This window comes from Hirsutella rhossiliensis (genome assembly GCF_020360975.1).
Source record: "Hirsutella rhossiliensis strain HR02 chromosome Unknown scaffold00001, whole genome shotgun sequence".
In the NCBI taxonomy this organism is placed as follows: Eukaryota; Fungi; Ascomycota; class Sordariomycetes; order Hypocreales; family Ophiocordycipitaceae; genus Hirsutella; species Hirsutella rhossiliensis.
In genome coordinates, this window is record NW_025408667.1 from 7,591,589 (window position 1) to 7,618,557 (window position 26,969).

A 26,969-nucleotide genomic window follows, 5' to 3' on the forward strand; every position below is an offset into this window, starting at 1 on the left:
GGCATACATATCCTCCGAGCCAGCAGATCAAACTCGACAGCTCGTAAGAAAAGCCAACGCTCGTGGACACTTGACCGAACATCATCACCTACACCTCAGCACAGCCATCCACCAGCCCGCCAGCCTCAAGTAAAACCACCCGCCCACCATGTCCAAGCTCTTGACCGTCTTCGGCGCCACGGGAAACCAGGGCGGCTCCGTCATCAACGCCGTGCTCGCCGACGCCGCCCTGTCGCGCGACTTCAAGATCCGCGCCATCACCCGTGACGTGTCCAAGCCCGCGGCCCAGGCCCTGGCCGCCAAGGGCGTCGACGTCGTGGCCGTCCGTTTGCCCCGGTCCCGGTCCAGCTTCGCTTCCCTCAATGCCACAAGAACCCCTCCAATCACTGAGAGCACAGATTCAACGACTGACACCAGATCGTGGTAAAAAAAGGCCGACCTCGACTCCAAGCCCTCGCTGGCCCAGGCCCTCAGCGGCTCCCACACCGTCTTCCTCGTCACCACGCCCGACTTCGCCTCGGGCCAGAGCCAGGAGCTGGCCCACGGGCGCGCCGTCGCCGACGCCGCCCACGACGCCGGCGTCTCCCACATCGTCTACTCGTCCCTGCTGCACGTCAGCGACGCCACGGCCGGCCGCCTCGCCCACGTGGCGCACTTTGACGGCAAGGCCGACGTCGAGCGCTACATCCGCGCCCGCGGCCTGCCCTGCACCTTTGTCCTGCCGGGCTACTTCATGACCAACTTCACCGCGCTGCAGATGCTGGCGAGGGGCGACGACGGCGTCTACTCGCTCGCGTACCCGGTGGGCGGGGAGGCGCAGTTTCCGCTCGTCGACGCAGAGGCTGATATCGGCAAGTGACGATCCATCTCGTCCCTAAGATACGGGCCCTCGGCCATGCCAGCCTCGCACTCGACAAGTCTCCTCTCGCTGACCAGCTGTCCAAAGGCAAATTCGTCGTCGCCGCCATCAAGAACCGCTCCACCCTGCTCGGCAAGCAAGTCCTCGCCGCCGCCGACTACTACACCCCGGCACGCATCGTCGCCGAGTTCGAGGAGGTGACGGGCAAGCAGGCGCGCTTCCTGCAGGTCGACGCCGACACGTACAAGAGCTTCCTCCCGGCCCCCATGGCCCAGGAGATGCTGGAGAACCACCTGTTCATCGAGGACCCGGGCTACTACGCGGGCGAGAGCCTCGACGAGAGTCGGCGTCTGCTGGCCGGGGTTGGCTTGGCGCCCACCACGTGGAAGGAGTTTCTGGGGAAGAACAAGGGCGCGTTTCGGTGAGCGTGTTGCTGCTGCTGGGGATAGCAGTCTCTAGAAAAGTACCAGTCTGTTCGGTTTCAAACTTGTGTCTTGGCCAGCCATGTCTGATTCAAAAGCCCCGTTTGTCAGGGGGTCAACCTCTGAACACGAATTGCCACTTAATTATACACCAACGGTGTTGGTAAAAGCCGATACGTTGGGCATGCATCCTCGCCGCGGCATTCTAACCGTCCCGGCTCGCCGCCGTAGAAAGATTAGTGCTCGCTAGACTGTCAGGCCGATGCAAGCGCGCCCATGCCCTGGCCAGCATTCGCCCACATCTGGCCCAATTCACGCCGCTCGCAGTCTAAACGGAAACGCGAGCCCGCCCGTGACAACGCCCGCCGTGTTGACAATCTTGCCCTGCCGAAAGCCGATGAGCGCACTCGACACCTCGGGCGTCGCTACGCCCAGCTGCTCCAGGATCTCGGCCACGGCGGCGTACAGGACGTCCAGGTTGCCGTCCTCGATCTTGACGGAGATGCCGAGCGCACCCGTGGCCCCCAGCTGCCTCGTCTGCTCCGACTTGCGGAGGCCGACTGCGTAGACGCCGTCGGCGCCGACCTTGCCGATTAGACGACCCTGGAAGGCCTTCATCAGAACCGTGCAGAAGCGGTCGTCGCCGGCCACCATCTCGGGATACTGGGTCATGGCGTTGAAGATGCGAGCCATGGCCCGTGTCCGTGAAGAGGGAGTGCTATTGTCCTCTCGCTGCTCCTCGCCGTCGGCGGCTGCTTGAGCAAAGAGCGAGTAGCTGTATCCCAGGCGATCGAGAGGCAGGGCCGGCGCCGCCATGTTACAGCCGTCGACCCCTCATTGGATTTCCTGCGACTGCAGGCCCGAGAGGTCGCCCACAACGTCCGCGATGCGAGCCTGCACCGGATGCCCGAGGAGGTGATAGTCGGCCACGTCGGCGCCAATGGCCTTTGCCGCCGCCAGCACGCCGGCATGCTTGCCCGAGCAGTTGCTCCACACGGCCGTCGGCACCACGTCCCTCCTGATCCAGTCGCGATGGATGCCCGGCATGATGGACGGGTGCCCGCCGCACCTCAGGCTCTCCTCGGCGTTGCGCGCCTTGCCGAGCATGGCCCTGGCGCGGGCAACGTGGCGGTCCTCGCTGCTGTGGGACGCGCACACGAGCGCCAGGTCGGCCTCGTCGAAGCCGTAGCGCTCCAGCGCGCCCGACTCGGCCACGGCCAGGGCCTGCAGCGGCTTGGCGGCGGAGCGGATGAGGGTGAGGCGCGAGGGGTTCCCGAGGGATAAGAGGAGGCGGCCGGTCGAGTCGACGACGGCGGCGTGGATCTCGTGGCGGTTCTCGGCGATGCCGTTGCGCTCCGACACGACAAAGTCATGGCTCGTTGTATTCGTCATTGCCCTGGTCTCTGCGAATCAGGATTTATAATGCATACAGCAGAATCTATAAATCAAGCAGCCATGAGTTGCTTCGCAGCGCTGCACAAGACTGTCTCGCAAACCTCGGGCCGGAGCCGGCGCCGGCGGCGCACACCCTGACAAGTTTCACACTCCTCAACCGGGCTGTCCGGTGACTGCAACGACAGCCCGACCGGGGCGGTGCATTCCGAGCGGATCAACGGGTGCTGCTGGTCCCAAAGAGAGTTGACGAAGCCCAATGTAGAAGTTAAATCTCACCCGCCTTAGCCAAAGGCTAATCCATGTGTCCGAGAGTCGACAAACCAGGTCCGATGGCACATGGCATCAAGGTATGCAGCTCCTGGCTGTAGGCGCTACCGACCAGATGGGACAGAGGGAGCACTACCTACATTCTCAGCAAAGCTAGCCGGCCGCGAAGAATCCTGCTCCTGGATCTATAGGGCCGCGATATATATCATAGAGTCTTACTATTTGCACAGACAAAATCCTCTATTTACACAGAGTTATATGGAGCACCTAAACTTAAAGTACCTTAAAGTCACTTTAAGGTACTGCCTATACTTCCCCTAGCTGCCTTACCTAGGTACCTACTAAGAAGGCCTCGATTACGAACAAGCGCACCCGAGCACCCGAGCCAGTAGGGGAGGGGTCCCCCTTGGGGAGGGGCCCTACTGTGGGGGTCTATCCCCCGCGCGAGGTGAGTGCGACGTGCAAGATCGCGACTTTTGAGGGACTTAAAAAATACACGAGGTGGAGTACTAATTACTTAGCGGGTTAAGCCACTAATTAAAAGAGAGGATTTTAAGAAATTCTGTGCAAATAGAGAAATATATCTGTGCAAATAGTAAGACTCATGAGATATAGGCGATGATGCGGGCGACGCAGTGGGAGTGCGTCAGCCGAGGCCAATGATGGAACATCCACGGCAACGTCTGCCATGTTCCTCGTGGCAACTCGGTGGCTTCCTTTCCTCGGGCCCGAGAACCGGCATCCGCCCTTTGTCTTTCTTTTTCCTCGCCCGCGTTGGCGTGGCTCGATGGAGAAAGGGCAGGGCCGCGGACCCTGATGGGGCCAAGCCGAGGCAGGAGGTTGAGCGTTGGGCGGGCCGGCGAATCGGAGACGAGTGTGCTTGACCGCCATTGCGACCTTCCTGCCGGCGTTTGTCATGGACGACCGGGGAAGGCGTCCTGCTTCGCGCGAGGCGACGATTGGCCGTCCCGTCGCCTCCCCCTCTCCGCCCGGGCACATGGCTATGGCAGCGGGACGAAGAGGAATGTTGGGTCAGGAGTTTCATCTGCACGAAGCATTGGCTGGCATTGGGATGTGAGGAGAAGATGGGCAGGGGTAATTATATGACGTTCCATTGCCGTGGCGAGGGGAAGAAGAGGCATGGGGAGGAGGAGAAGAGAAGGGAGGGGGGCGGTGACTGAGCCGGAGCTATCGAGCAGGCAGCAGCCTATAACTTACTTACTTGTAATTACTGCAACTGAACTAAGGCCGCGCACGAATACTGTAAACCTCGCCGCGACCTGCTCTCTGCCCTGGTGCCGAGCCGATTGCGCGCTATCGACGCGCTGCAAGCTGGGTGACGATCAGGCCATGATGATTTGCTACCGATGCCGCGGCGCGTGCTGCTGTGAGACGTTAGACCGGGGGGATGCTGAACGGCCAGTCAGTGGGCATGGCCGTGAAGCTGCTGCCCGTCCGGGTCAAGTCGGGGGCCATGTTGGCTGAGATGCAGAGCAAGAGTCTGGCGTTGGCCGGGAAATGAAGACGATACGACGCCGTGCACCAACTTGCCATGATGAGTCAATCGAGAGACACGAGTGACGGGCTTACAGTAGTCGGCCGTGGATGACTGTAGCAAGTGGTCTGATGGAGAAACAGTGTGCTCAGCCATGTCGGGCCAGGCTACGCCGCAGCGGGCTAGAGGCCGAACTGGCATCTGCTTCCGGAGACAAAGAGGCGGCGGTGTTTGTGAGACAGGCCCGTGGCAGAGGCTCCACGACAGCAAACCTGAACGGACCTGCAGCCGCAGCCTCTTACTGTGCAAACGGGAAAAGAAACAGGGGGGTGAAAAGAAAGTTGAGACAGGGGGGAAGGGCCCTCTCGGGAGTTGGTCTGGCGCACGTGCATGGACATGCACAACCCTTGTTTGTTGACACGGAAAACTTTCCGCCCATTTTTGCAGCGAGTAAGACGAGCGGTGGATGTCGCAGTCACTCGGTGTGAATCAGCAACGAGAAGGAGGCAAATTCATTGTTCAGGGACAAAGGCCCTTCTTTCTCGTGCCAGTGCCTACTGCCTACTGCCTACTGCCTACTGCCCGGGCGCCCGATCGAACAGGCAGCAGGTGCGGGTGCGCTGCAGAGGCTGGTGGGGACCTTGAAGGACAGGCAGGCACTATCCTGTACTCCGTAGTGAGTGAGTTGCTTCCCGTCAGCATGGGGGGGGCAAGATCGGATCAGAGACGGCACCTCGCTGCGACCGGGCCTGGGATACGGATAACGGGTACACAGACGGAGCTCCGTCCAAGGTACCCCGCCCGCCGACGGCCGCCCAGAAATACCTTGCACGCGAGCTGGCCCCAAGTCCCTCCTCCAGGGCTCTCTCGCCTCGCCAATGCAGCATCACCGACCTCCATCCAACCAACCTCGAGTCACCAGCATCGGCCTGCCTTAGTACTGTACTGTACCGCTCCGCTGCTGGGACAGCCCGCTGACATGTCAGGTGCCCTGCAAGCTCTCTGTATCTCTGTATAGTACTGTACACACTGCCGACAGCGGAAACACCATCGGCAACGCCATCTCTAGCCCGTCGCTAACTTTCTTCGCCTCCCTGCTCGTTGTTGCCTGCGCAGCCGCAGGAGCGTCCATTGAGCGACAAAGAGTCGTCCCTCAGCCGTGCGCTGCCTATTCCTGCTCTGCCCTGCCCTCTGTTCCCGACGCTGTACGAGCTTGCCGTCACCCCTCCGCGACTTCTCTCGCACCCCCTGCAGTCCTTTCTTCTCCCCCTCGCCTACTTTTCTCACACGCGCGCGCTTCTTCACCCTCCATCTCTTGCGCTTCCACTCCTTCTGTCCACGTCGGAACCGCCCTTGCCGTCACCAGCAGCCTCCTTGGCCGGCTCAGTTCTTGCACCCATGTGCCCGCCCTGTCTTACAACCACGACGACGCCCGCCACCGCCGCCGTTGCCGCCGCACCACGCCCTGGACCTTTTGTTTCGGCCTCTCCAGCCCACCAACTTCTAGACGCGCCAGGCTCGCGTCATCGGCCTGTCCCGGCTTCCCGACGTTGCCCAAACTGTCTTGCACAAGCTCCAGCTCGACGCCTTGCATGGATCCCGCCGCGGCGCCCTTTTCAGCCGTCGTGCCCCTTCTCTATTACACGTACCCGGCCGCCGTCTTCCTCTTCTTCCTTGGCTCCTCGCTGGCCTCGGTATGCACTCTGCAGCGTCTCAAGGATGACCCGGGCGCGCCCACGCAGCGCCCCGGCCGCCGCTCCGTCCTCGGCATTCTCGGCACCTTCGTCCTGACCTACCTGGCTCAACTAGGCACTCTGGTATCCTGTTCCATTACCGACGGCCACTGGCCCCCTGCCGACTACCTCGTTGTTGGCATCCTGTCCTGTCTCCTTGTCTTCGGAATCCAGCTCAGCTGGCTCTCGGAGCCCAATCGCTCCATTGGCTACCCCCTTTACGGCTCCTGGCTGCTGGCACTAGCCTTCGAGGTCGCCATAACCACCTTTGCCGCCGTCAAGGTTGACTCACCTTGGCACGCCAGGTATGAGATAGCCGAGACGTCCTTCGCTGCCGCCAGGTGCGTCTTGCTGCTGCTACTCGGCGCCGCCTCCTGGAGGGCCCTCAGCGCTCGACGCGCACCGGCCGCCTCGGACGAGGAGCATCAGTCGTTGCTTCCCAAGGTCGGCGACACCGCCACAGCTCAAGGCGCCACCGAGTCCGGGTATGGGGCCACCTCGGAATCGGAGCAGTCGTCTGGACATGCTGGCGAGTACAATTGGGAGCGTCGCGAAAGAGAGGCGCGCCAGGTCATGGAGAAGCGGCTCAAGGAAGGTGGAAACTGGTTCCAGTATTCCAAGGGCTTCATGGTGAGTTTCCCTCGCCGTACGCACAGCATATCCAGCAAGCATTCGAAGCCGCTAGACCACCTGCCTTCCCCCGTCGATTGTGTGCCAAGGCGTCAGGCTCGTCGTCTTTGGACACCGCTCGTCATGATTTCCTTGCTAGTTGACGAGCCCGGTGCTGTGTACTGCTTCGCGTCGTTGCTAATTGAAGTCAGATTCTCTTCCCCTATGTCTGGCCAGTGGGTAATTACGCTCTGCAGCTCCGCGCCGCCGGCGTCGTGCTCTGCCTTCTCGGATCCAATGCCCTGCATGTCCTCATCCCTCGGCAAACAGGCATCATCATGGACAGCTTGGGCGGCAGCAGCTCAGCGAACACCTGGCTCGCCGTCGTATTTTTCGCCTTCTTGCGGCTCGCCTCGTCGGAGGCCGGGATTGAGCTTGTTCGTCAACGGCTGTGGATCCCAGTCAAATACTACGCCCACGACTCCATCAGCCGCGCCGCTTACTCCCACATGATGCATCTTTCGGCAGACTTCCACGACTCCAAAAGCTCCTCGGACATGATGTTGGCCATCTACGGCGGAACCGCCGTGTCCAACGTTGTGGAGAACATTTTACTGCAAGCCGTGCCGATGCTCATTGACATGTGTGTGGCAATCATGTACCTGTCCGTTACCTTTGGCCCGTACGAAGGCCTCACCACGGTGGCGACCGCCACCATCTTCTTCATGATGGCCAGCCGGCTCGTGGCCGAGTCCAAAGCTGCGAGCCGGAAAAGGGTCCACGCGATCTACCAGGAGCACTACATTCGTCAGTCAGGCTTCCAGGGCTGGCAAACCGTCAGCTCTTTCAACCAGATTGGCTACGAGGACAACCGACACGCCGACGCCGTGACGAACCGCTGGCTTAACGAGCAGCAATATCTCCAGAGCTGGGGCGTCTCCATCGCCTTCCAGACCATGATCCTCACCTGCGGCCTGCTGGTGAGCGCCTTCTTGGCAGTGTCGAGGATCAGGAGCGGACACGCAACCCCGGGTCAATTCGCCATGCTTATAATGTACTGGGGGCAACTCACGTCGCCCCTGCAGTTCTTTGCTCGGCTGGGAAAGAGTATGAGCGACGACTTCATCGATGCCGAGCGGCTGCTGGACATCATGAAGACGAAACCCACAATCGAGAACAAGAAGGGAGCGCGGCCGCTCAAGTTTGTCGCCGGAAAAGTCGAGTTCAAAAATGTCTGCTTCACCTACGACGGCCACAAGGGGACCATCAAGGGCCTCAACCTGAACATTGACCCCGGTCAGACGGTGGCCTTTGTTGGCTCAACGGGCGCTGGCAAGTCGACTCTGCTGAAGCTTCTCGACCGCTTCTACGACGTCACCGACGGCAGCATCTCTATTGACGGCCAAGATATTCGTGACGTCGATTTGTTCAGGTGAGTCGGAGAAAGCAAAAGGAGGGATGACGCAGAAGTTGGTGGAGCGCGCCGCTGACCTGTACAGCCTTCGGGAACGCATCGGCGTTGTCCCACAAAACCCCATTCTCTTTGACGACACCGTCATGAACAACGTGCGCTATGGCAGACTAACGGCAAGCGACGAGGAAGTGTTCGAAGCCTGCCAGGCAGCCTGCTTGCATGATAAGATCAAGGGCTTCACGGACGGTATGCCATGGTGTGGGCTCTACTGATGTGAAGTGCTGACCAATCTCCTCACCAGGGTACGATACACGGGTTGGTGAGCGCGGCGTGTGAGTAACCTTTTTGATGAGCGTAGGACTTCGGACGACTGACTTGTGCAGAAAACTCTCCGGGGGTGAGCTCCAGCGAGTCGCCATTGCCAGAGCTATATTGAAGAGGCCCGATATTGTCCTGCTGGACGAGGCGACCAGCGCCGTCGACACCGACACGGAGCAGCAAATCCAGCTTTCCTTCAAGAGCCTATGCAAAGGTCGCACAACGTTCATTATTGCGTGAGTGTGACCAATTCGCAATACGCACAGTCTCTCGCTAATCGACATAGGCATCGTCTTTCCACCATTATGAATGCGGATCAGATTGTCGTGATTGAACATGGCGAGTTGGTCGAAAAAGGCAGCCATCTCGGACTCCTTGCCAAGCAGGGGCGCTATGCGGACCTGTGGTCGAAACAAGTCTTCTTGAAGCCTCGTCAAAAGTCCGACACGATGGATATAATTGACGACAGGGTGGAGGCGGCCGACGACTCGTCTTCCGAGCAGACTGCTGCCGATCGATACAAGGGTGGAACCACTGATAGTGATAGCGAGGTCTTTTGTACGGAACAGGACCGGGCGCAAGGAGCGGCAGATACGCCGCAGCAGAGGCAAGAGGTATGTCCACCCCGATCAGGCGCCCTCGTCACCCGACACGACTCTGACTCGGTTGCTGTAGGGGTCCAAGCTGAACCCTATTGCTCCTGAATTCACGCCTCGGGCCCTGGCAGCATCGAACTCTGAGTCCGAGGAGAAGTCCACCCGCGAACAAGCCGCGGACGCCTCGATAGAGGAGGTCTCGGGCATGGCCTCCGAACCCTCTCCCGGCCACTTAGGCTTGAGCGAGGTGTCGAGTACGAGGGCGGAAGTGGAAACGGAACTGACAACCCCGCTTGACGATGCGGAGCCTGCTTCTTCAGCCAAAGCCCCCGCGAGCAAGGACAAGGCAGCGGATGACCACAAGGATTCTGCACAAGACGCCTCACCCCCAGCAACGAGGACCGGTCAAGCCGAGGGCACGACGGGCGGGAACCACAACAGTAAGCAACAGACTCGGGCCTGCGGATTGGCGAGTGTAAAGTGTGCTAAGAATGAGATAGATGCCCCTTCTGACGCTTAGGAGGCGTTGGAAGACGACGGAAAGCCCGAGACCGGCTCACGGACTGGGGCTGTCGGGCTGAAATACCCGAGATACTCTCGGCGGGTGCAGTCCAAGAGCGAGCCATCACAATCCTCACAAGATCTGTTGCCGGCAGTCTGCGGATCCTTGACTTCGGTCAAGAATGTGGAAGAGCGGGAGCCATCTGTACGTGAATCGGAACAGTCCTGGTGAGCCTCGACTGACACCAACGTTCATCTGCAGCGTCTCGAGCTGGCTCCCTCTCTTCAACCTCACGTACCAGCATCACAAATCCCGAGACCAACCAGCCATGGATCAACGGTGCTGCGACCAGTCTCGTTAGTGTCTGAGGGGAAGGAAGACAAGGTCATGCCAGCACAGGACGGAAAAGGTGCAATGGAGAGCACCATGGGCGACCATGGAATCGTCGCTGTTAAAACGGTGCCATCGGGTACCGGTAATGAGAATGAGCCTCCGCAAAAACACGCCCGAGCGTCGTCTTCCACGGTCTCCGGACGCGGCTATCGAGGCGGCCGGCGAGGTAGAAGTTCTTGGCCCCGCGGTCACCGACGTCGAGGGGGCGCTTAGGGCGAGACGACAGCCCGCAACCTTTGTACGGGACCGGCCAGTGGGACTTGTCATGTCAATAGAAATCACGGCGTTGAGCAGTGTCGGTTTGGCGAATAGGTATTTTTAACTAACCCCCCTTCTGGCATCAGACGACTGGGGCGTGCGCAATACATGGAGCTTTGTTGGGCGGCTATGATAGGGGCGAGATTCTGTCGGAGACAATGGAGGGACAAGTAGCCGTAGATGGACGGGTAACGCTTTTACCCCAGGGCCGGCGGCGGCCGTTTAATGTCATATCATTGCGTACCTTGCTCATGCTTGGTGTTGTTGATGGGTAGCGAGCAAGGGGGGCGTAGAGGCGTGTAATGGTGCAGAATTGATTGATGTTTTTCGTCGTCTCTTGTATGGCATGGACCCGTTTTGAACCGACTCGCTTGCTCATGGATTGGGGATGTGTATCTAAAACACCATGATCGTAGATGGATGCGCGCCAGTTGCCCGGACAGCCTCTCTGCTCCAGTCTGTCTGGCTTGTCTGTCTGCGATGGCGCTCCGGGCCCTCGACGACTCCGCCGCCACCACCACCTCCGCCTGCTCTGCTGCCGACTACTATTATGCCCGCAGGTCCGCTTCAACGGCCCTTGGGGTAGTCTAAGATGGCGGGGTGTTGTTGTTGTTGTTGTTGTTGTTGTTGTTGTTGTTGTTGTTATTGCTGTTGTTCCCACCGGCGTTATTGCCGCCGGGGGCGCCGGGACCCGCGCCGCCCATCATGTTTCGCGCCCTGGAAGCCCAGAGGGAGCCTGTCAGCATTTCGGTGCTACATTTTGCTTCGATGTTGACGAGGGTGGAGTGAGAAGATATTGGGGTGCGACTGACATGTCTGCAATGTTGGGGTCAGACAGAAGGCTGCCAAAGTCGGGCATGCCGCCACCGCTGGTGAACTGGTTGGCCATGTCGCGCAGGCGCGGGTTGCCCATGAGGTTGCTCATGAGGTCCGGGTTGCTCATGAGGTTCTGGGCCATGTTTGCAAACATGGGGTTGCTCATGATGGAGCCGAGGTCGGGCATGCCGCCGGCGCCGGCGCCAAAGTCGGGCAAGCCACCGGCACCAGCACCGGCACCAGCAGCAGCGCCGCCGCGGGCGACGCTCTCGTCGTCGGCCTGCATCTCGTCGACGCGGCGCTTGGCCGTCTCGTAGCCCTTCTTCATGGCGTCGGAGCCGCCGTTGCCCTCGTGGCGGATGCCCTGCTGGTAGGCGTCCATGGCGCCGCGGGCGTCGCCGAGGGCGAAGCGGGCGAGGCCGAGGCGGGACCAGGCCTTTGTGTAGGCCGGGTCGATGGCGACGGCGGCCTCGGCGTCGAGGCGGGCGGCGGCGTGGTCCTTTGCGGCCGAGTGGGCGGCGGCGCGGTTGGAGAGGAAGACGGCGTTGGAGGGGTGGATGCGCAGGGCCTGCGTGTACAGGTCGATAGCGGCCTGGTAGTCCTTTTGGGCCATGGCGGCGTTGCCCTTGCTCTTGAGCGACTCTGCCTCCTTCTTTTGCTCGGGCTCGGGCTCGTTTGCGGGCTCGGCGGCGGAGCCATGGCCGGGGGCTGCGGACGACGACGAGGCAGCGTCAGCACCACCGGCGGCCTTGAGCTTGTCGTAGACGGAGTAAATCTGCAGCAGCGACTGGTTGCCGACGGCGGCCTGGACTGCGGCGTCGTCGGCGGGGTCGACCTTGAAGGACTCGGCGATGCAGCTGACCGCCACGTCGACCGACTCCTTGTCGTCGGGCGTCAGGGTGCCGTCCGAGGCCGACGTGTTGAGGAAGTGGCAGATGGCGAGGGCGAGGCGCTGCTTGGACGAGTGCTGCTGCGGCTGGGAGGCCTTGTGACGTTCCTGGTTTTTAGCTATTGCGTGTTCTTTGTTTGAAGACGTGGAGCGGCACGGCAGTCAGTGAGTGGGTGGGTGGACTGACCATGGCGGGCAACGGGGACCGGCTCGCGCGGTGGCGAGAGCGGGTAGATGAGGGGAGGGCGAGCGAGTAGAGCTATGTATCGAGGGAGAGAGCGACGCCTTGATGGCAGAGGAGATGCAGAGACGGCGGCGGTAGCGGAGACGTAGAGGTTGGATGAAGAAGAAGTGACCGAAAAGTCTAGATAATTTCGTCTCTGATGATGCCCCGCAGTCGGCAGAGGACAGGAGGGCGCTGACGAGGGCGGGCGAGCGGGGTACGTACCCCGTGTCGCGGCCTGGAGTCGGACTGCACGTGCTGTGCTGGAACATTCGCCGCCGCCAGTTACATGTAGGCTGCACTAACAGCCGCGTCACCTGGGATAGCTTTAACGGGTCCAAGGAGTACCTGTTGAGCGTCTTGCTTTGGCCTGGTCTAAGTTACAAGGCGAGGTTCACGAGGGCTGAAGATGAATGACAAGAGCAGTTCACTTTCCCGGATTCCCGTTGAAAGTCTCGAGGCCGCAATAGTTGGGGATTGCTGGGGCTCTCGTTTCGACGTAAACTACGGATAGAGGTTGGTTGGCGAGTACATTACATCTCTGACATGCTGTCATTGGCCAGTATCCTACAAGACAATACCACACTAGAATATAGTCAAGGCGGGGCGGGCTGGCGTTAGTACGTACGTATCTTAAAAATGGGGTAAGTGTGCAAACAGCAATATGCTGTTGTGTAAATAGCAGTACTGTCAGGACAAGGGCCTATAATACGCGTTAGGAACACCTCTATCGGGGCTGCCCTCATTTTGCATCGTGTAGCGGTATTTTACCAGCTTGACAAGTACTCATACTCATACATATACCGTTTAGCCAGGGCAAAAGTGGAACGCCATGTAATAATACTAGTGCGGATTAGCAGGCGGATTCCTGGCCTGCTAACTGCTCCCAAAGCATCGTTTCTTATCTTCCACGCTCATCTTCCTTGATTCCCAAGTCGGCGTCATCCCCGATTCTTCTCGTGTCCAAAAGCTTCAAATGCAATATTTCATAAATAGTCATCACGAAGTCGGCCGGGCTAAGACCCCAACCGCTCTCTCCTAGCACAAGCACAGAGTCAAACCCGACCTTGGCCCACGATACTGTCATTATTTCCACTAATTGCCTTGACTATATTCAAACTGGTGCTGTTCCTCTTATGTGACGGGCCAGGCAAGGCGGTTAGCGCGCCCGTCGGCAAGAAAGGGAGGGAAAGGGGGCGCGAGGCATGAAAGACAGCCCAAAGAGTGATTAAAGCTGGAAAAGAAGGAGAAAGAAGGGGGCTCTAACGTTTCTGCGAGTGACCAGGTGACTAGTTTCATAGGAATGCCCTGTCCGTAGCAGCTCCCAAATTACCAAGATTCTTCCCACAAGTCTGGTCGAAATCCAACTCCATTACGCCCTTCATATATATATCCTTGATACTCTGTAGTTCCTTCAAAGACTCCTTGCCAAAATGGGTCTTTTCCAAACTCGACTCGGTGGAGATCATCCCAGAATCGATCTTTTAGGACATTTTCATCCCTTTTTCGACCAAGCGTATAGCCAGTTTTCCACCTATAGAAACCTGACATTGCGGATTTTTTTGGAGTTAGTACCCATAGGTCTGGAGAAAACCCTACCCCAAGGGTATTTTGAGGTCCTTCAGTCTCCGTGTATGCTTGCCTGACTCCTTGCCAAAATGGGTCAACCCCAAAGGGGACTTTCCGTTTTATGTCAGCTGTGAATCGAGCCAATCGTTCGTCTTCCTTTTTCTCTAGAACAGAAGCCCGCCCAGCTTCCCATTCTTCCATTCCTTTAAGCTCTCTGTATCCATCATATAGTCCTAGCATATAGGGCCCGTGTTTTTCACGAAAGGCTGCTTCTTCATCGCCAGTTTCTTCTATTTGGCTTCTGTGCCATCCATTTTTGCCGTTGGCTAGCCCACGTTCCCACAAAGAAAATTGTTTTTGCCAATGGATAATATTTTCGTCGTTCGATCGAGTGGCCAGACTATTCTCGTTAGGTCCAGGACCGAGATCTCGGCGCCAGATCTCGGCATCGCCACTGGATGCGGCTTGAAGGGCCCCTGTCTCGACCCGGGACACGGCATATGATCGGCATTGCGTTATGAGCAGAAAAGAAGTGAAAAGAATGTTGTGGCGCATTTTGTTGTATTGGAGAATTTGTCGTTTAATGTGCAAGGCAGAAACAATCGGTAGGGTGATGATAGATCCTGCCTCGGGCTGTATGTACTTGCCCTAGTTTATAGTCGAACAACCTTATGTACAGAAGAGAAACTATTACTATAGAGACGCGTAAGCACATGAACATCGTTGACCCGTCCCCATTGATTCGAATCTTGGCGGAGGCTCTCGACTCTGCGAACAACATGCTGCGAGAGGCCCGAGGGTCAAGCCCCTTGTTTCGAATCTCAACGGCATTTAGCAGCATTGGCAGCTACATATTGCGAGAGACCGAGCTCATTTACAGGAAGCATGTTCCAAGAGCGTGTAATTTCAACAATTCATCTAGGACTCAGCAGGTATCCAGAACCAGGCAGCAAATGCCAGGGGCCGCAGCACCAATCTGACTGCAATTTGAAGCTATTTACAGGGTACAGCCACAGACCAGAGTCCCGTTGTCCCCCCCCCCGCGGTTCGATGAGTGATTGACGCCTCTCTAGCGCTGAAACTGTGAAAGGCCTCTAGTGAGTTGATACAACTAACTAGTCCCTATGCTGTTTACTATCAAGATAGAGAAGAAAGAAAGAAAGAAAGAGAATCTACTACATGAGAGCACAATAGCATTTTATAGCTTCGAGCCAATGGAAGGTTCTAGAAGCTAGGCGGCGCAGCCGCCGTTAAAGCGGCTTGCCCGTTACATTACCTCCTCCCTTCCAACGTTTCCTCTTCCGGGGTCGTGGCAATCTGTGGCAAGATGACTTGAGAAGGTGACACTCCTTTATGCTTCTTCCATTGCTTCCATGCATCGGTGTGTCGAATAGTAGTAAGGGGTTCCCACGTAGGCTGCGAGTAATCATGCCATTTTACGAGCACCTTCTTATGCGTACCTTCCATTCTTTCATCCAGAATTCTTTCAACAAGGTACATCTTTTCGCCGTCCACCAGCACCGGTGGGGCACTCTCTTGATCGAGTTTCTGCGAAGGCAATGGGTCTCCGGGGACTGGCCGGAGTAGGTCGACGTGAAAGACTGGATGGATGCGCCCAGGCACATCCAACCTGTAGGCATGTGGGCTAACTTCCGCGAGCACTTGATATTTGGCATGTAGCCAATCGAGCTTCTTGCAGGGTCGCGATGTTTTGACATTTCTCAAGTTGAGGTATACCCAATCCCCAGGCTCGTATCTCGGTGCGGCTGTCCTGTGCTTGTTGGCTTGCGCTTGCTGTATTTCCTGGGCCATAGCTATCGCTGCTTGCGCAAACTCCGTGGCGTCCTGTAGTCTCTGAATAAAATCCTCCGCTGTCGCTTCCCCCTGCGTCGTGTCTTCCGTTCTTCGATGCTCAACTAATTGGATTGGCTCGTTGTGGTAGCCGTGCATGAAGAAGAACGGACTCAGTCCGGTGGAGGTTGCTTCCTCTCGTTAATAGTCGCCATCGCGATTGGAAGCAAGTCTAACCAGTTCTCCTGCAGATAATTCGTCCATATCCGAAGAATCCTCTCTACCTCTTGGTTCATTCGTTCTGTTGCACCGTCGGTTTGTGGATGGTACGCCGTCGACAACCGCTGCTCGATCCCTAGCATCTGACAGAAACTTTTCCACATACCACTGACAAACTGGGGACCCCGATCACTGGTTATAGCCGTTGGGATGCCATGGACAGGGTAGTGTCGTTCGAAGAGTCTTCTTGCAACCGCTTCTGTGGAAATATCGTTCAATCCTTCGAGTTCGACGCCTTTGGTGAGTCGGTCCGTGACCACCATGCAGTTCGTCGCGCCATCTTTCCCCGACGGTGGGAGGTCAGTAATAAAGTCAATGGTAATTTCGCTCCATATGCGTTGCGGAATAGGAGCGGCTTTAGGAGTCCTTTCTTTGTATCCTCCAGATGGTGTTTCGTCCGCAAACCTCGCAGTTGCGCACAAACCGACGTACATCGCTAGCGGCACCCGGCCAGAAGAAGCGTCTCGACAGAGTCGAGTACGTGAGGTCCCTTCCAGGATGTCCGGTGATATGAGAGTCGTGAGTTTCCTGGATGATCTTTGTACGTAGCGGCTCCGAACCGGGTATCCAGACGCGTTCTCTAAAGCACAGCAGGCCTCTATTGTCTAATGAGCATTCTGAAATGCTGACAACCTTCTCCTTCTGTAAGTCTGTTGGCACACTCTTCGCTCCATCTGCTACCAGCTTCGTGAGTTCTTGATAAAGCTTGTCTTCTTGCCGTGCGGCGTGCCACAGCTGCTGTAACTCCTCATCTTCAAATATCCTGATCTCTTTTCCGAAGTTGATTTCCTGGGCACCCTCGGTGTTGGTAGACAATGTCGATATTGGGACCCTTCTAAGGTGATCATTTTGGAATAGCCTCATAATGCGTCCCTTTAGTCGTTCATCGGAGTAGTTGGCCGGCATATCCTGGTCCCGTCGAGAGAGTGCGTCAGGCAATCCGCCCTTGCGGCCCGGCCTCCATTCGAGCTCGAATTGGAACCTGGACAGGAACTCCGACCACCGCACTTGTCTCTGTCAACCTCCTTTCCGAGTAGAAGTACCTCAGGTTCTTGTGGTCCGTTAGGATCTTGAAGTGCTCTACTGCCCGTAGCTCTGGTTCCCACTGCTCCAAACATCTGAGAATGGCGAGTAGCTCCTTGTCATGGATAGCGTAGTTCGCTTCGGCTGCCGAATGTTTCTTCGAGAAGTATGCGACAGGTCGTACCAGTCCATCCTTATCATCTCTCTGCAAGAGCACGCCTCCCGACGCGAATCCTGAAGCGTCTGCTTCCACGATAGTCTCCCTTTCTGGATGGAAGTGTGCAAGGATCGGGGCCGTGATCAACAAGTCCTTGAGCTTCTCGAAGGCTTCTTCGCACAATTCATCCCAACGGAATGGCACGTCCTTCTTCGTTAGCCGCGTTAGCGGCTCCGCTATCACCGAGAACTCTGGCATAAACATCCTGTAGAAGTTCGCGAATCCAATAAAACTCCTCACGGACTTAACATTCGTCGGGGTTGCCCATTCCTTCACAGCCTCAACCTTCTCAGGGTCGACTCGGATCCCACACTCCGCCTCGATGATAAACCCAAGGTATTTCACAGCCTTGACTTCGAATTCACTCTTGTTGATATCCAGTTGCAGCCCGGCGTCCATCAGTCGTTGGAGGACCTTGCCGACCTTGTCGCGGTGGTCTTGCAGGCTTCCAGAGGAGAAGATCAGGACATCGTCGATATATGCTGACACAAAATCGTCTAGGTAATCCTGGAGCGCGCTGTTAATGTACCGCTGAAAGGCTGCTGGTGCGCCTGTCAGGCCGAATGGAACTACCAGCCATTCGAAGGATCCATAGCGCGTTCTGAAAGTTGTCTTTTCCTCGTCGCCGGGGGCGACCCTGATCTTATGGAACGCTGCTATAACATCTACCTTGGTGAACCACCTTGCCTTGGCTATCGTTCGCAAGGTCTCGCTCAGTAAGGGCAAGGGATAGCGGTCCCTCTTCGTTATATGGTTCAAACCTCTGTAATCCACGCAGAAGCGGATGCCTCCGCCGGGCTTCTTCACCATAAGGACTGGTGCCGCGGCTGGCGAGCTGCTGACTCTAATAAATCCCTTGTCGAGTAGTTCTGTGAGAGTCTTCCGTAGTACCAATAGCTCCTCGCGGGACATGCTGTAAAGCGGTCCCCAGGGTAGGGGCTTCTCTCGGCCATGCTCGTCTTTCAGCACTTCGATCTTCAGGTCCACACCTGGCCGATGAGGGGGCAGCTGGTCGGCCAGTTGCTGAGAGAAAGCTCGAGACCACTTGTGGTACTGTGGTGGCAGCTTCTCCATTACGTCAGTCTTCGGTTTCGGTCTTAGGGCCTTGTCAATATCCGCCATCGTGACCGAGTGAACTCCAATGCCGCCTTTGCGTTTGTCACGGCGTGCTTCTGCTAAAAGGTTGCGGCCATGACATTAGAGACATCTAGCTGTGGAGGCTGGTAACGTCGTCGGTCTCGTACTTGAACTCCATTGGACCCGATCTCGAGATATCCTTCCTTCGCATGGATGTGAACATCCTGGTCTTCCATCCATCGTTTACCCAGGATCATATCCCAGTTCAGATCGTCGATGACGTACATGAAAACACGATGCTGCTGATGTCCATCGAGGTCGATCGACACATACGTGATCTTGTCGATTTTGACCTCCTTGCCGTCTCCCGCTGCATTCTCCAAGATGCGCGGCTGGACGCGTATATGTGGCAACTGGAGAGAGTGAAATGTGCGCTTGCTAACCGCGCCGTAGCAGAGGCAGCCATAGTCGACAAGAGATGGCACGAAGTCTGTGCCGTTCACCCTGACGTCTGCTATGAACGGTTCTCCGTCCATTTTTGCTTTTCCGCTCACATCCCATTCTCTCACAGCCGCCGCGTGTCCCTAGTCTGAATCTTCATCGTTATGAGAAGAAGTATCGTCTTCGGCGACCTCGGCTTTAGTGACCGCTGGTCGTGACGGGGTCACGGCATTGACCTGAGTGCGTCGGGTCGTGTTTGCGGGTCGGATAGGCGCAGCCAATGGACAGCGCTCGATTCTGCAGTTGTCTCTTCCACAACGGAGGCAACGCCCTTCACGGTAACGGGCGTCCATCTCGGCCTGGTCGACCCACTTGGCACGCTTGCCCAACAGCGCTTGGTCTTCTGGTCGCTTGGATTGGTAACCATATGTGTTCTTATCACTGCGGGTGCGCGCAGCGTTCACTTTCGCGGATGCTTGTAGAGTTGGTTCCCATTCCATCATATCCTCTCGTCTAACTTCGGTTTTCTGGCCAGGCTGTTTCTGGGCAGCCTGGCCTCCATGATTCTGGTGGTTGTCATAGTTGTCCGAACTCTTTGTGTTGCCTCGAGGCCTTTTCCACTGACCCAACAATTCCATCTGGCTGCTCAGCGAATCGCACCTCCTCGCCAGCCCAACATAGCTGCTGATGGCAGAGGGTCAGAGCCTATGAGGGCTGCTTTCATTTTATCGTTTAGTGCCTCCTGGAGGTAGGAAATCTTGCTGTCATCTGGCCAATACTCGGCGTTGGCATTGGCGATCTCCCTCTCAAAGCGGGGGTAAAAGGACGTGAACGGTTCATTCTCTCCTTGCTTAATCGAATGCAGGTTGCGTGTAGCTCTCTGCTTGCGATCCCTCTCCCCGTACAGCAATTCGAGGCGGTTGAGTAGTTCAGCAACATTGAACGTTTTCTTCTCGGTTTGCATCTCCACAAATGTGGTCACGTTGTCTTTAGCCTTGCCTTCTAGGCTCATGAAGATGTACATAAAGTGGCCTTCTGCATCTCCAAGGGCTTCTTTGTCGACTCGTAGCTTTCCTTCGGTTTCTAGTTTCCAGCTTCGCCACTGGGCCTTGTCGCCGCCGAATTTCGGTATGTCTCGTAATTTGGGGCGCTTGGTTGGGTGAGGGTTGTGAGTGGCGACCACACGAGTGTCCTCAATGGGGACAGCCGGGGTGACAGATGGCGTTGGCTCTAGGAGTTCAGACGAACGGGCTTGCTGGTGTTGTTGGAGTTCCAGGGCAATAAAACGTTCTTCAAACTGGGTGTTTCTTCGGGAACTCTCTTCTCTCAGACTTCGTATCTCGGCAACCAGGGCGCTGAGGACGTCCGGCTGCATGTTGTTGTTATCTTCGGCCATCGCGACTTCGCTGAACGCTAATAGTTCGACGGGACTCAGTTTGGTGTCTTCAGTGTCTTCGGTGTCTTCGGTGTCTTCAGTGTCTTCGGTGTCTTCAGTGTCTTCAATGTCTTCAGTGATCTTGATAGTATGTGAAAGGCCTCTAGTGAGTTGATACAACTAACTAGTCCCTATGCTGTTTACTATCAAGATAGAGAAGAAAGAAAGAAAGAAAGAGAATCTACTACATGAGAGCACAATAGCATTTTATAGCTTCGAGCCAATGGAAGGTTCTAGAAGCTAGGCGGCGCAGCCGCCGTTAAAGCGGCTTGCCCGTTACAGAAACAACCAACTGGGTACAAAATGCGCGCTCGAAAAAGATGCTATAAATAGTGTTGATGTACTGACTATGCGAGGACGGTTTGCTGTCGCCGTATTTTTGTTGCCGAAATTATTGACCACTGGCACATATAAGCCGAGACTTTCAAACCAGTAAAGGCATAGAAATCGCTAGGTCGATGACTCGTCTAATAACAGGGGGCTCTGCGATTTACACATAAGAGGGTCACCTGCCAGCTCCCCTGTCACGGTACTAGTCAGGCCATACGAAGACGTACTGCAGCGGAGAACCCTTGCCGTATAAGATTTGCTGGAAGGCTCTCCATAGAATGCGCTGGCAGGTCGTCTATTTATATGCGCTAGAGGGAAGGTAAGGTTTAGGGCCGGTTAGAGTACGAATGTAGTTAAAGGAATGCTTGATCGAACAGTGACAGGAGGCCCGGGAGACCTCCTTGTGTGTAAATGCTTTGAGCGCAATCTTCATATATGCCAACGAACTACCGGCGAGTCAAAAGCCTGCCATCACCAAGATAAATGCGACAGGTTGCTTTACACATTTCTCGCATGATGTACACTGGGGGACTCAAACTCCCTTCATCTAGACTCCGTAGTAGAGCAGGAGGGGCCTCCTAGTAGCCAGCTTCCGTCTTCATCCCAAGTACTTCGTACACGGGGGAAACACAGTCTATGCCTCAGGATGGATTTCCGAGCTTCGCATAGTCGAATACAGGAAAACGGGCCCACGCCAGACTCACGCAGCTATGCATATAACAAGAGGTGACCCACGATACGTGTAATTCTTCATGCCATCGCTTTGCCCACACATCGTCACCTAAAATAAGTTTGGGCCTCACTGCCTTTGCGAATCCTTTCGCCTTTGGTCTCGGGGTAACTTTCGTCACGTAAATGGTGCCTCGCTGCCTTGCCGATTTCTTTGCGCGACCGCAGTCGTGACACTTATATGCATTGTGAGATATGACCGCTCTGTCAGCTGCGAGGACCACGCATACTCATATGCCCCAGTGGATGGCCACCAACTGGGATGACGACGCAGGTGGTATGTACAAAGCCCCTTTGCCTCCCACGTCGAGGTCCCTCGAGTCATGTCACCGTTTCGACGTAACAACAATGCGTTATTACACGTGGCGAGTACGCGGATAGCATAAGGATGAAAACGTTACATCGACGTTGCTGGTTAAAGAGCCAGTCAGCAGCGGGACAAAAGCGGTGAACAAGATGCCGGGTACCCTGCAGTCGATGGACTGGTTGCTCTGCCCGGATCGGCCGAGCTCATAGAATGCTTCGAGCGTGTTAACTTTTCAACCAACAGGCAGCTTGGCCGGATCCCGGGGGCCTGGTGTAGGGGGCATATCGGAGCCGAGGTGCGGATGGCGACGCCGCAGAATGGTCTCCAACAGCGGCAACCCATCCTCCAAGCTCGAGAAGAAAGTATGGCATAGTTTTAGAGAGATCCGAGTGCCATGGTTTTCTTGCTCATGGTCCCCCATCAAAGCCAACCGCTTTACCTTCTAAAATAATAAAGGATGTAAAAGAAAGGATTCAACAGCACGCCGTGTAGCAGACTCAAGTAACTCGATAATAGACTCATTGCCGGCTCCAATAGCCAACAGCAGCATTGTACGGTCTAACCTTTCAAGATCAGTCTTTTTTGCGGCGAGTAGTAGCTTAACGATAGCCACGTTGCCGCTGACGGCGGCCTCGTGCCCGTACTGGGCGACCAACGACAGCGGCGTCTGGCCATGAATATTCTTGGCGTCGATCTCCGTGGTAGTTCGGCTCCCTCGCTGTACAATGGTGGTCAAAAACCCTGTCAATCCATTCCCCGGCATGACGTGTATGAGTTTTGTCCCTCGTGGTGGGTTGAAGACGGAATAAGCGCGCTCTACTACCCAGTAATCACGCACCCCTATATAGTTCTACGAGAGGCCCCTTTTGAGGAAGAAGTCCTTGACAGACTGGTGGATGAATTGCACGTACAACTTCTTGGACGACGATACAATCTCGGCGAGTCCGCAGCTGAGGGTTTTGACTCTTCGCTCCATTACGTCGCAGCCGCATTCGTCGTCGCAGTTACAGGCGTAATCGCCAGAGGTCCGACATTCTTGCAATGTCCGATATGGGCATTCAGCGTCAACTATCATGACCCAACGCAATTCGTCCAGCGACAGCGGCCGCATAGCAAAGCAGATCCACTGAATTAGCTGCAGTGAAACCGTTGTATTGTCCATGCTTTCGACGAGGCCGTTGTATACGTCATTCAGACCTACGGGGACAGAATTGACTTTCGCTTTGATCTTTGTGAAAATGCCCCTGTGCGACTCAGGTTCTGAACGAGCTCCACCACGAGATGCGCCCACATGAAAATGCCCTCGGCACGGTGGATAATTGTAGCCGGAACCGAAGACTCCGTCCGGCAAAGTGTGGAGAGCCTATCTTGTACATAGGTTGAAATATCCTCCTGGTTTTCTTTCTCAAGACATACTTCGAATGCACCGTTCGGGTCCAGAATCAAATAGTGACGACAATTAAAGCAGATGCGCAGCCGTTCAGAGGCAGAGAGCGGGAGACTCTCAAGCAGAAACATGAACTCGTCGGCTAGGCGCACTGCATTCTCTTCGCCACACTCGTCCAACGCGTCGACAAACAACCAGACTGCGCGAGTCTCTAGGACCTTGGGAATAGATGACTGGAAGAAAAGTCGTAGCTCTTCTTGATGCCATTGCCACTTTCCACCCGGCTTGCCGGACTTTTTGCGCTTCTGTTCATAGGTGTCGACGAGATCTTGCAGTGCGCGGGGCATCTGCCCAAGGACTTGATGAAGGAGGGACCGGAAGAGGTCACAAGGGGTTCTTTGGGGTTCATCGCCGCGACCATGGAAGGAAAATGAGGAGCAAGGTCACTGTCTCCGGATACACGATGGTCGAGGGCGTATTTTAGCAACGTCGATCTCCCAGAGCCCGGCTTTCCCTTGATCCAGAGCAGACCTCGATCGCAAGCGACCCAACTCTTGTACGTCCCGGGACCCAGCAGCTAGTCGCATGTACCCTTGTGGGCGTCCCCAATGTCATGGGAGTGTTTCTCCATTTGCGGAAAGGATAGCGATCTGAGGCATTCTTGAGACAGCTGCGAGAGTTTCTGTCGCAGTGATAAGCCTGCGATGCGTTCAGCACAACTATTTGGTCCTAAACAGCCTGCTCAAGTGAGCATCTACGTACTCTTTGTGCTCGAGCCCTGGCTCTGACTCGGTGCCGCAAGCGCCCGCCGAATAAGGCCTTGAATCCGGTTTTGAGCCTTTTTATACTCGTGGTCTTCGGGCCCGAATTTGACCATTTCCGAGTGCGTGCGGTTGACGGCGCAGATGTGCTCCGGTCCGTCCTCCCATGGCCGGCAGTGGGTAGCTGCCGATTTGGTCACCAAGACTGCCCGTGGTCCTTTCATTTGCCACTTGCCCCTTTGCATGCCTGAATGGCCGCCGGCGACTTGACGGTTTCGTAGAAACAAACAACCTCAGTCTCGCCCCGGCCACGTAGCGCCCCGTGAAACTCTCTCTGCTGTATGCTAAGGATTTGGGAATTAATGTTTCCAATCGACTCGACGAGGAATCGGTTCGGCTCATCCCCCACCATTGAGATGGGTGAAGTGATGTCCATGCCGTCGTGTGGGACACCGAAAAAGACGATTCCGTACACGGCTCTAACGAGTTTCTGGTCATCCCGGTTGCTTGACTTTGATAGTGATATGAGGATCTACCGTCTCGTGAGAATACTGCACGACACATATTGCAAGTGGACCTGCCTGCTTGACGACTATGCCCCCCAAGCTGTGGGCGATGAATATGATGGGCCTCAGAGTCGCCGAAGAAGCCAACGCCAGGAGGCTGCTGTGAAGAGACGTCCCGGGGTCACATTGCGAAACGTGGCCGTGGCTGTACGCGAGCGCCCATCCGTCTCATGGGCCAGAGTCCAGACGTCGGGGCCGGTAGAGTTGTCCTGCTTTGGGAGGAAAGATTGCAGTTGCTCTGTGTCCTAGCCGAGGGCCACTCCACGGACGCGGAATGTCCGTCCCTGGCTCTCGCCGTCTTGCTGGCTCTCGCGGGGCTGCCTCCGCCACAGCCATGGAAGCATCGCGCAAGCTCAAGACCCCGGAATGCGTCGTCGGATCCGGAGCAGAGGCGATGGATCTCGAGAGGAGAGCAAGAGTCGCCAAGAAGGCGGGGTGGCCGGCCGAATGCCACAGCGCCTCCTCCTTCCTCCTTTGGGTGTGCGGAAGGAGCAAGCATGGCATGTCGTGGGTAAGGATTCCTCTACCCAATGAGAAAGAATGCCTCGTTATCGTCGGTACGGTACATGTATCTGCCAGGGAAGCTCACCATGAAAGAAGTCCCGGGGGCTCTGCCGCGCACAAGTCGCGAGGATCCCTGCCATGCAGGCCATTCATGGATATTGACCAGTCGCCCTTTTGGTGGCTGATTCGAGGGTTCAGCATCTCGAGGCGTCGAGCGCTTGCTCGTACCGTCTATCAAAGGCTCTATCGAAACTCCGTTGCATGCCCGCTGCCCATTCCCAACGTTGACATCATCATACATGCACTCCCCGTCTCACTGCCGCGAGGGCCGGGAGAGATTCAGCGTCAACCCGTCGGTGCGTCGTCACTCCGTCCTCGTCTGCGCCTGTCCACGTTCTTGACCCGTCGGTTCCCCAGAGCCGCCACCCGGCGCGACTTGGTGTACACCCTCACCGTGTCCTTGAGCACAACGTACAAGCACCCCCCTATCAAGCTGCGCCCCCACTGCTGCTGCAACAGGCCTGGACGCCCAACCGTCCCGTGGCGGCTTGCCTTGGTCCACGCCTTGGGGAGCGCCAGCCGCAGCGCCTCGCCCATGGCCAGCGAGATGCCGGGCAGGATCAATGCGCCGACAATGGCATTGGACACGTTGGACAGGATGGCGCCGATGCCCAGCCGGCGGGGCGGCGCTTGGGGAGCTTCGTGACCTTGACCCCCCTCGTCTGCGTTGTTGCCTTGGTTCGGCGGGGCGACCGGTGCTGCTGGCCCGTCGTGGGCATCCGCCTCGGGTTCGGGGTGCTCGACGATTTGGGCCATCTCGATGAGTTCCTGGTCAACAGGAATGCCGTCCTCGTCCCGCTCGACCTCTCCGATCTGGAGCTCCACCATTATCTCGCCTTCCATGTGGCCGTGGGCCTCGCCTTCCTCGTGGACGATTTCGATGTGATGAACGTCGTGGCCGCCGGGCTGGTCGACGTCGTCTGGATCCAGAGCATCCATAATCCCCTGCAAGATCCCGAGCACTCCTCCCTCGGCGTTGTGCTGCCCGCCACCTTGGTTATCCGCCATCTGCTGGCCCGCGTTAGGCCGTTCCTCCACGGGCGGCAGCCCCACGAGTTGCCGGTTAAGCTTGACTTCGTGGGGCAGGACAAACTCCCGCCAGAGGTTGTAGTACATGGACCGGACGTACGGAAAGACGGCAATGGCGAGGCGAGGCGAGGGTGGCCAGCTCACAAAGTCGTCTTCGTGCATGATGTGGTACATGCCATACTGGTTCATGTCAGTTGCTCTGCTCAGAAAGACGGGAAGAGGATAAGTGCGGGATAGAGAGGATGAAGCGGGCAAAAGCAGAGGGAAAGAAACAGAGGAGTTGAGTAGCTGGGGTAGTGGCAGACTCACCAGAGAGGCGGCCGGCAAATACACCTTGTTGCTCAAGCTGGGCAGCAGCCTACCAAAGAGCAGTGCGGGCGCCACGTTCATCATGGCCAGGGCCCTCCAGATGCGGTCCTTGACGAACCCAACGCTGCCGGCACGGGACGCGTCGATGACCAAGTCGGGTCCCAGCAAGAACCGCAGGAGCGAGTCCTTGCCAGCAAACGTCCACAGAGCCAGGGCGCCATACAATTGAAGGCTGAACTGGACGCCCATGGAGACGCCGGTGAAGAGGACAAAGGGGCTGACGCGAGTGAAGCGACGGTGGATTGCATCCTCGGCGGCGACGACAAGGTCCCAGTGGCCCTCGAGCTCAATCTTGGACTTGCAGACTGGGCAGAAGAGCGGCTTGTTAGAACGCTCGCAGTCAGTGACCCAGGAGAGCATGCAGTCCTGATGGGCTTCGAGCGTGCACGGGCACGGGTCAACCCACGAGCCAGGGGGGTCCGAGGGATCCTGGTCTGTCAGACAGATAAAGCACCGGCGGGGGGCGTCGACGGGGCGAGGGGCCGCGATGGCGTCGGGGGCCGCGGGAGGCAGCGTGGGGGAGGCGAGGCCGTCGTCATCCGGTGTCGAATGTCCCTCCATGGTCGACCGGGTGGGAAGCTGGAATGGTTCGTCTTGAGTATGGGTCAAGCGTGCATGCTAGAAATTCGGAGACTTTATATCGTAAGAGCTTTGAAGGAGTAGAGCGAGGGGCGGAATAAGAGAGAGAAGTGCAAACGGGCCGGGCGCGACGAGGATCGGCGGAATCGCTGGTTTGGCGACGGGTCAGCTGTTGCTTTGCGTGTGTTGCCAAAGTTTGAGCGTTGGATGCAATGGCGAAAGAAAAAGAGACAAGAAGAGAGAGATAAGGGCGCGCAGAAGGAGGGGGGGAGGGAAGTACCGGTAGGTAACAAGAGGAAGGATGATGCGAGGTGAGGGCATCGCAAA

The 26,969-nt window shown here is 56.9% G+C and overlaps 9 protein-coding genes across 9 annotated transcripts; 2 read left to right on the forward strand and 7 right to left on the reverse strand.

Annotated features, from left to right (window-relative positions):
• Positions 1-148: 148 nt before the first annotated feature.
• On the forward strand, positions 149-1,284 carry HRG_01030 (nmrA-like family domain-containing protein; the record flags this gene model as incomplete). The annotated part of the gene is made up of 3 exons (XM_044859501.1): positions 149-322; positions 434-851; positions 947-1,284. 3 exons carry the CDS (start codon positions 149-151, stop codon positions 1,282-1,284), a joined length of 930 nt encoding a protein of 309 aa, XP_044725901.1.
• Positions 1,285-1,593: 309 nt separating this feature from the next.
• HRG_01031 (l-asparaginase II domain-containing protein) lies at positions 1,594-1,974 on the reverse strand (the record flags this gene model as incomplete). The annotated part of the gene is made up of 1 exon (XM_044859502.1): positions 1,594-1,974. The coding sequence occupies one exon, from the start codon at positions 1,972-1,974 to the stop codon at positions 1,594-1,596; it is 381 nt and encodes a 126-aa protein (XP_044725902.1).
• A 141-nt stretch (positions 1,975-2,115) lies between these two features.
• On the reverse strand, positions 2,116-2,673 carry HRG_01032 (l-asparaginase II domain-containing protein; the record flags this gene model as incomplete). Its single annotated transcript, XM_044859503.1, has 1 exon — positions 2,116-2,673. One exon carries the CDS (start codon positions 2,671-2,673, stop codon positions 2,116-2,118), a length of 558 nt encoding a protein of 185 aa, XP_044725903.1.
• A 3,357-nt stretch (positions 2,674-6,030) lies between these two features.
• On the forward strand, positions 6,031-9,628 carry HRG_01033 (ABC transporter domain-containing protein; the record flags this gene model as incomplete). Its single annotated transcript, XM_044859504.1, has 10 exons — positions 6,031-6,255; positions 6,346-6,615; positions 6,685-6,801; positions 6,993-8,212; positions 8,280-8,440; positions 8,496-8,526; positions 8,578-8,748; positions 8,799-9,126; positions 9,188-9,548; positions 9,609-9,628. 10 exons carry the CDS (start codon positions 6,031-6,033, stop codon positions 9,626-9,628), a joined length of 2,904 nt encoding a protein of 967 aa, XP_044725904.1.
• Positions 9,629-10,848: 1,220 nt separating this feature from the next.
• HRG_01034 (tetratricopeptide repeat) lies at positions 10,849-12,156 on the reverse strand (the record flags this gene model as incomplete). The annotated part of the gene is made up of 3 exons (XM_044859505.1): positions 10,849-10,978; positions 11,074-12,074; positions 12,154-12,156. The coding sequence occupies 3 exons, from the start codon at positions 12,154-12,156 to the stop codon at positions 10,849-10,851; spliced, it is 1,134 nt and encodes a 377-aa protein (XP_044725905.1).
• Positions 12,157-15,030: 2,874 nt separating this feature from the next.
• Positions 15,031-15,708, reverse strand: HRG_01035 (chromo (CHRromatin organization MOdifier) domain-containing protein; the record flags this gene model as incomplete). The annotated part of the gene is made up of 1 exon (XM_044859506.1): positions 15,031-15,708. The coding sequence occupies one exon, from the start codon at positions 15,706-15,708 to the stop codon at positions 15,031-15,033; it is 678 nt and encodes a 225-aa protein (XP_044725906.1).
• Positions 15,709-16,759: 1,051 nt separating this feature from the next.
• On the reverse strand, positions 16,760-18,681 carry HRG_01036 (reverse transcriptase (RNA-dependent DNA polymerase) domain-containing protein; the record flags this gene model as incomplete). Its single annotated transcript, XM_044859507.1, has 5 exons — positions 16,760-17,008; positions 17,069-17,215; positions 17,309-17,809; positions 17,876-18,121; positions 18,313-18,681. 5 exons carry the CDS (start codon positions 18,679-18,681, stop codon positions 16,760-16,762), a joined length of 1,512 nt encoding a protein of 503 aa, XP_044725907.1.
• A 551-nt stretch (positions 18,682-19,232) lies between these two features.
• Positions 19,233-19,982, reverse strand: HRG_01037 (retrotransposon gag protein; the record flags this gene model as incomplete). Its single annotated transcript, XM_044859508.1, has 1 exon — positions 19,233-19,982. The coding sequence occupies one exon, from the start codon at positions 19,980-19,982 to the stop codon at positions 19,233-19,235; it is 750 nt and encodes a 249-aa protein (XP_044725908.1).
• Positions 19,983-24,950: 4,968 nt separating this feature from the next.
• HRG_01038 (RING finger domain-containing protein) lies at positions 24,951-26,624 on the reverse strand (the record flags this gene model as incomplete). The annotated part of the gene is made up of 3 exons (XM_044859509.1): positions 24,951-25,585; positions 25,658-25,874; positions 26,004-26,624. 3 exons carry the CDS (start codon positions 26,622-26,624, stop codon positions 24,951-24,953), a joined length of 1,473 nt encoding a protein of 490 aa, XP_044725909.1.
• Between the last annotated feature and the right edge of the window lie 345 nt (positions 26,625-26,969).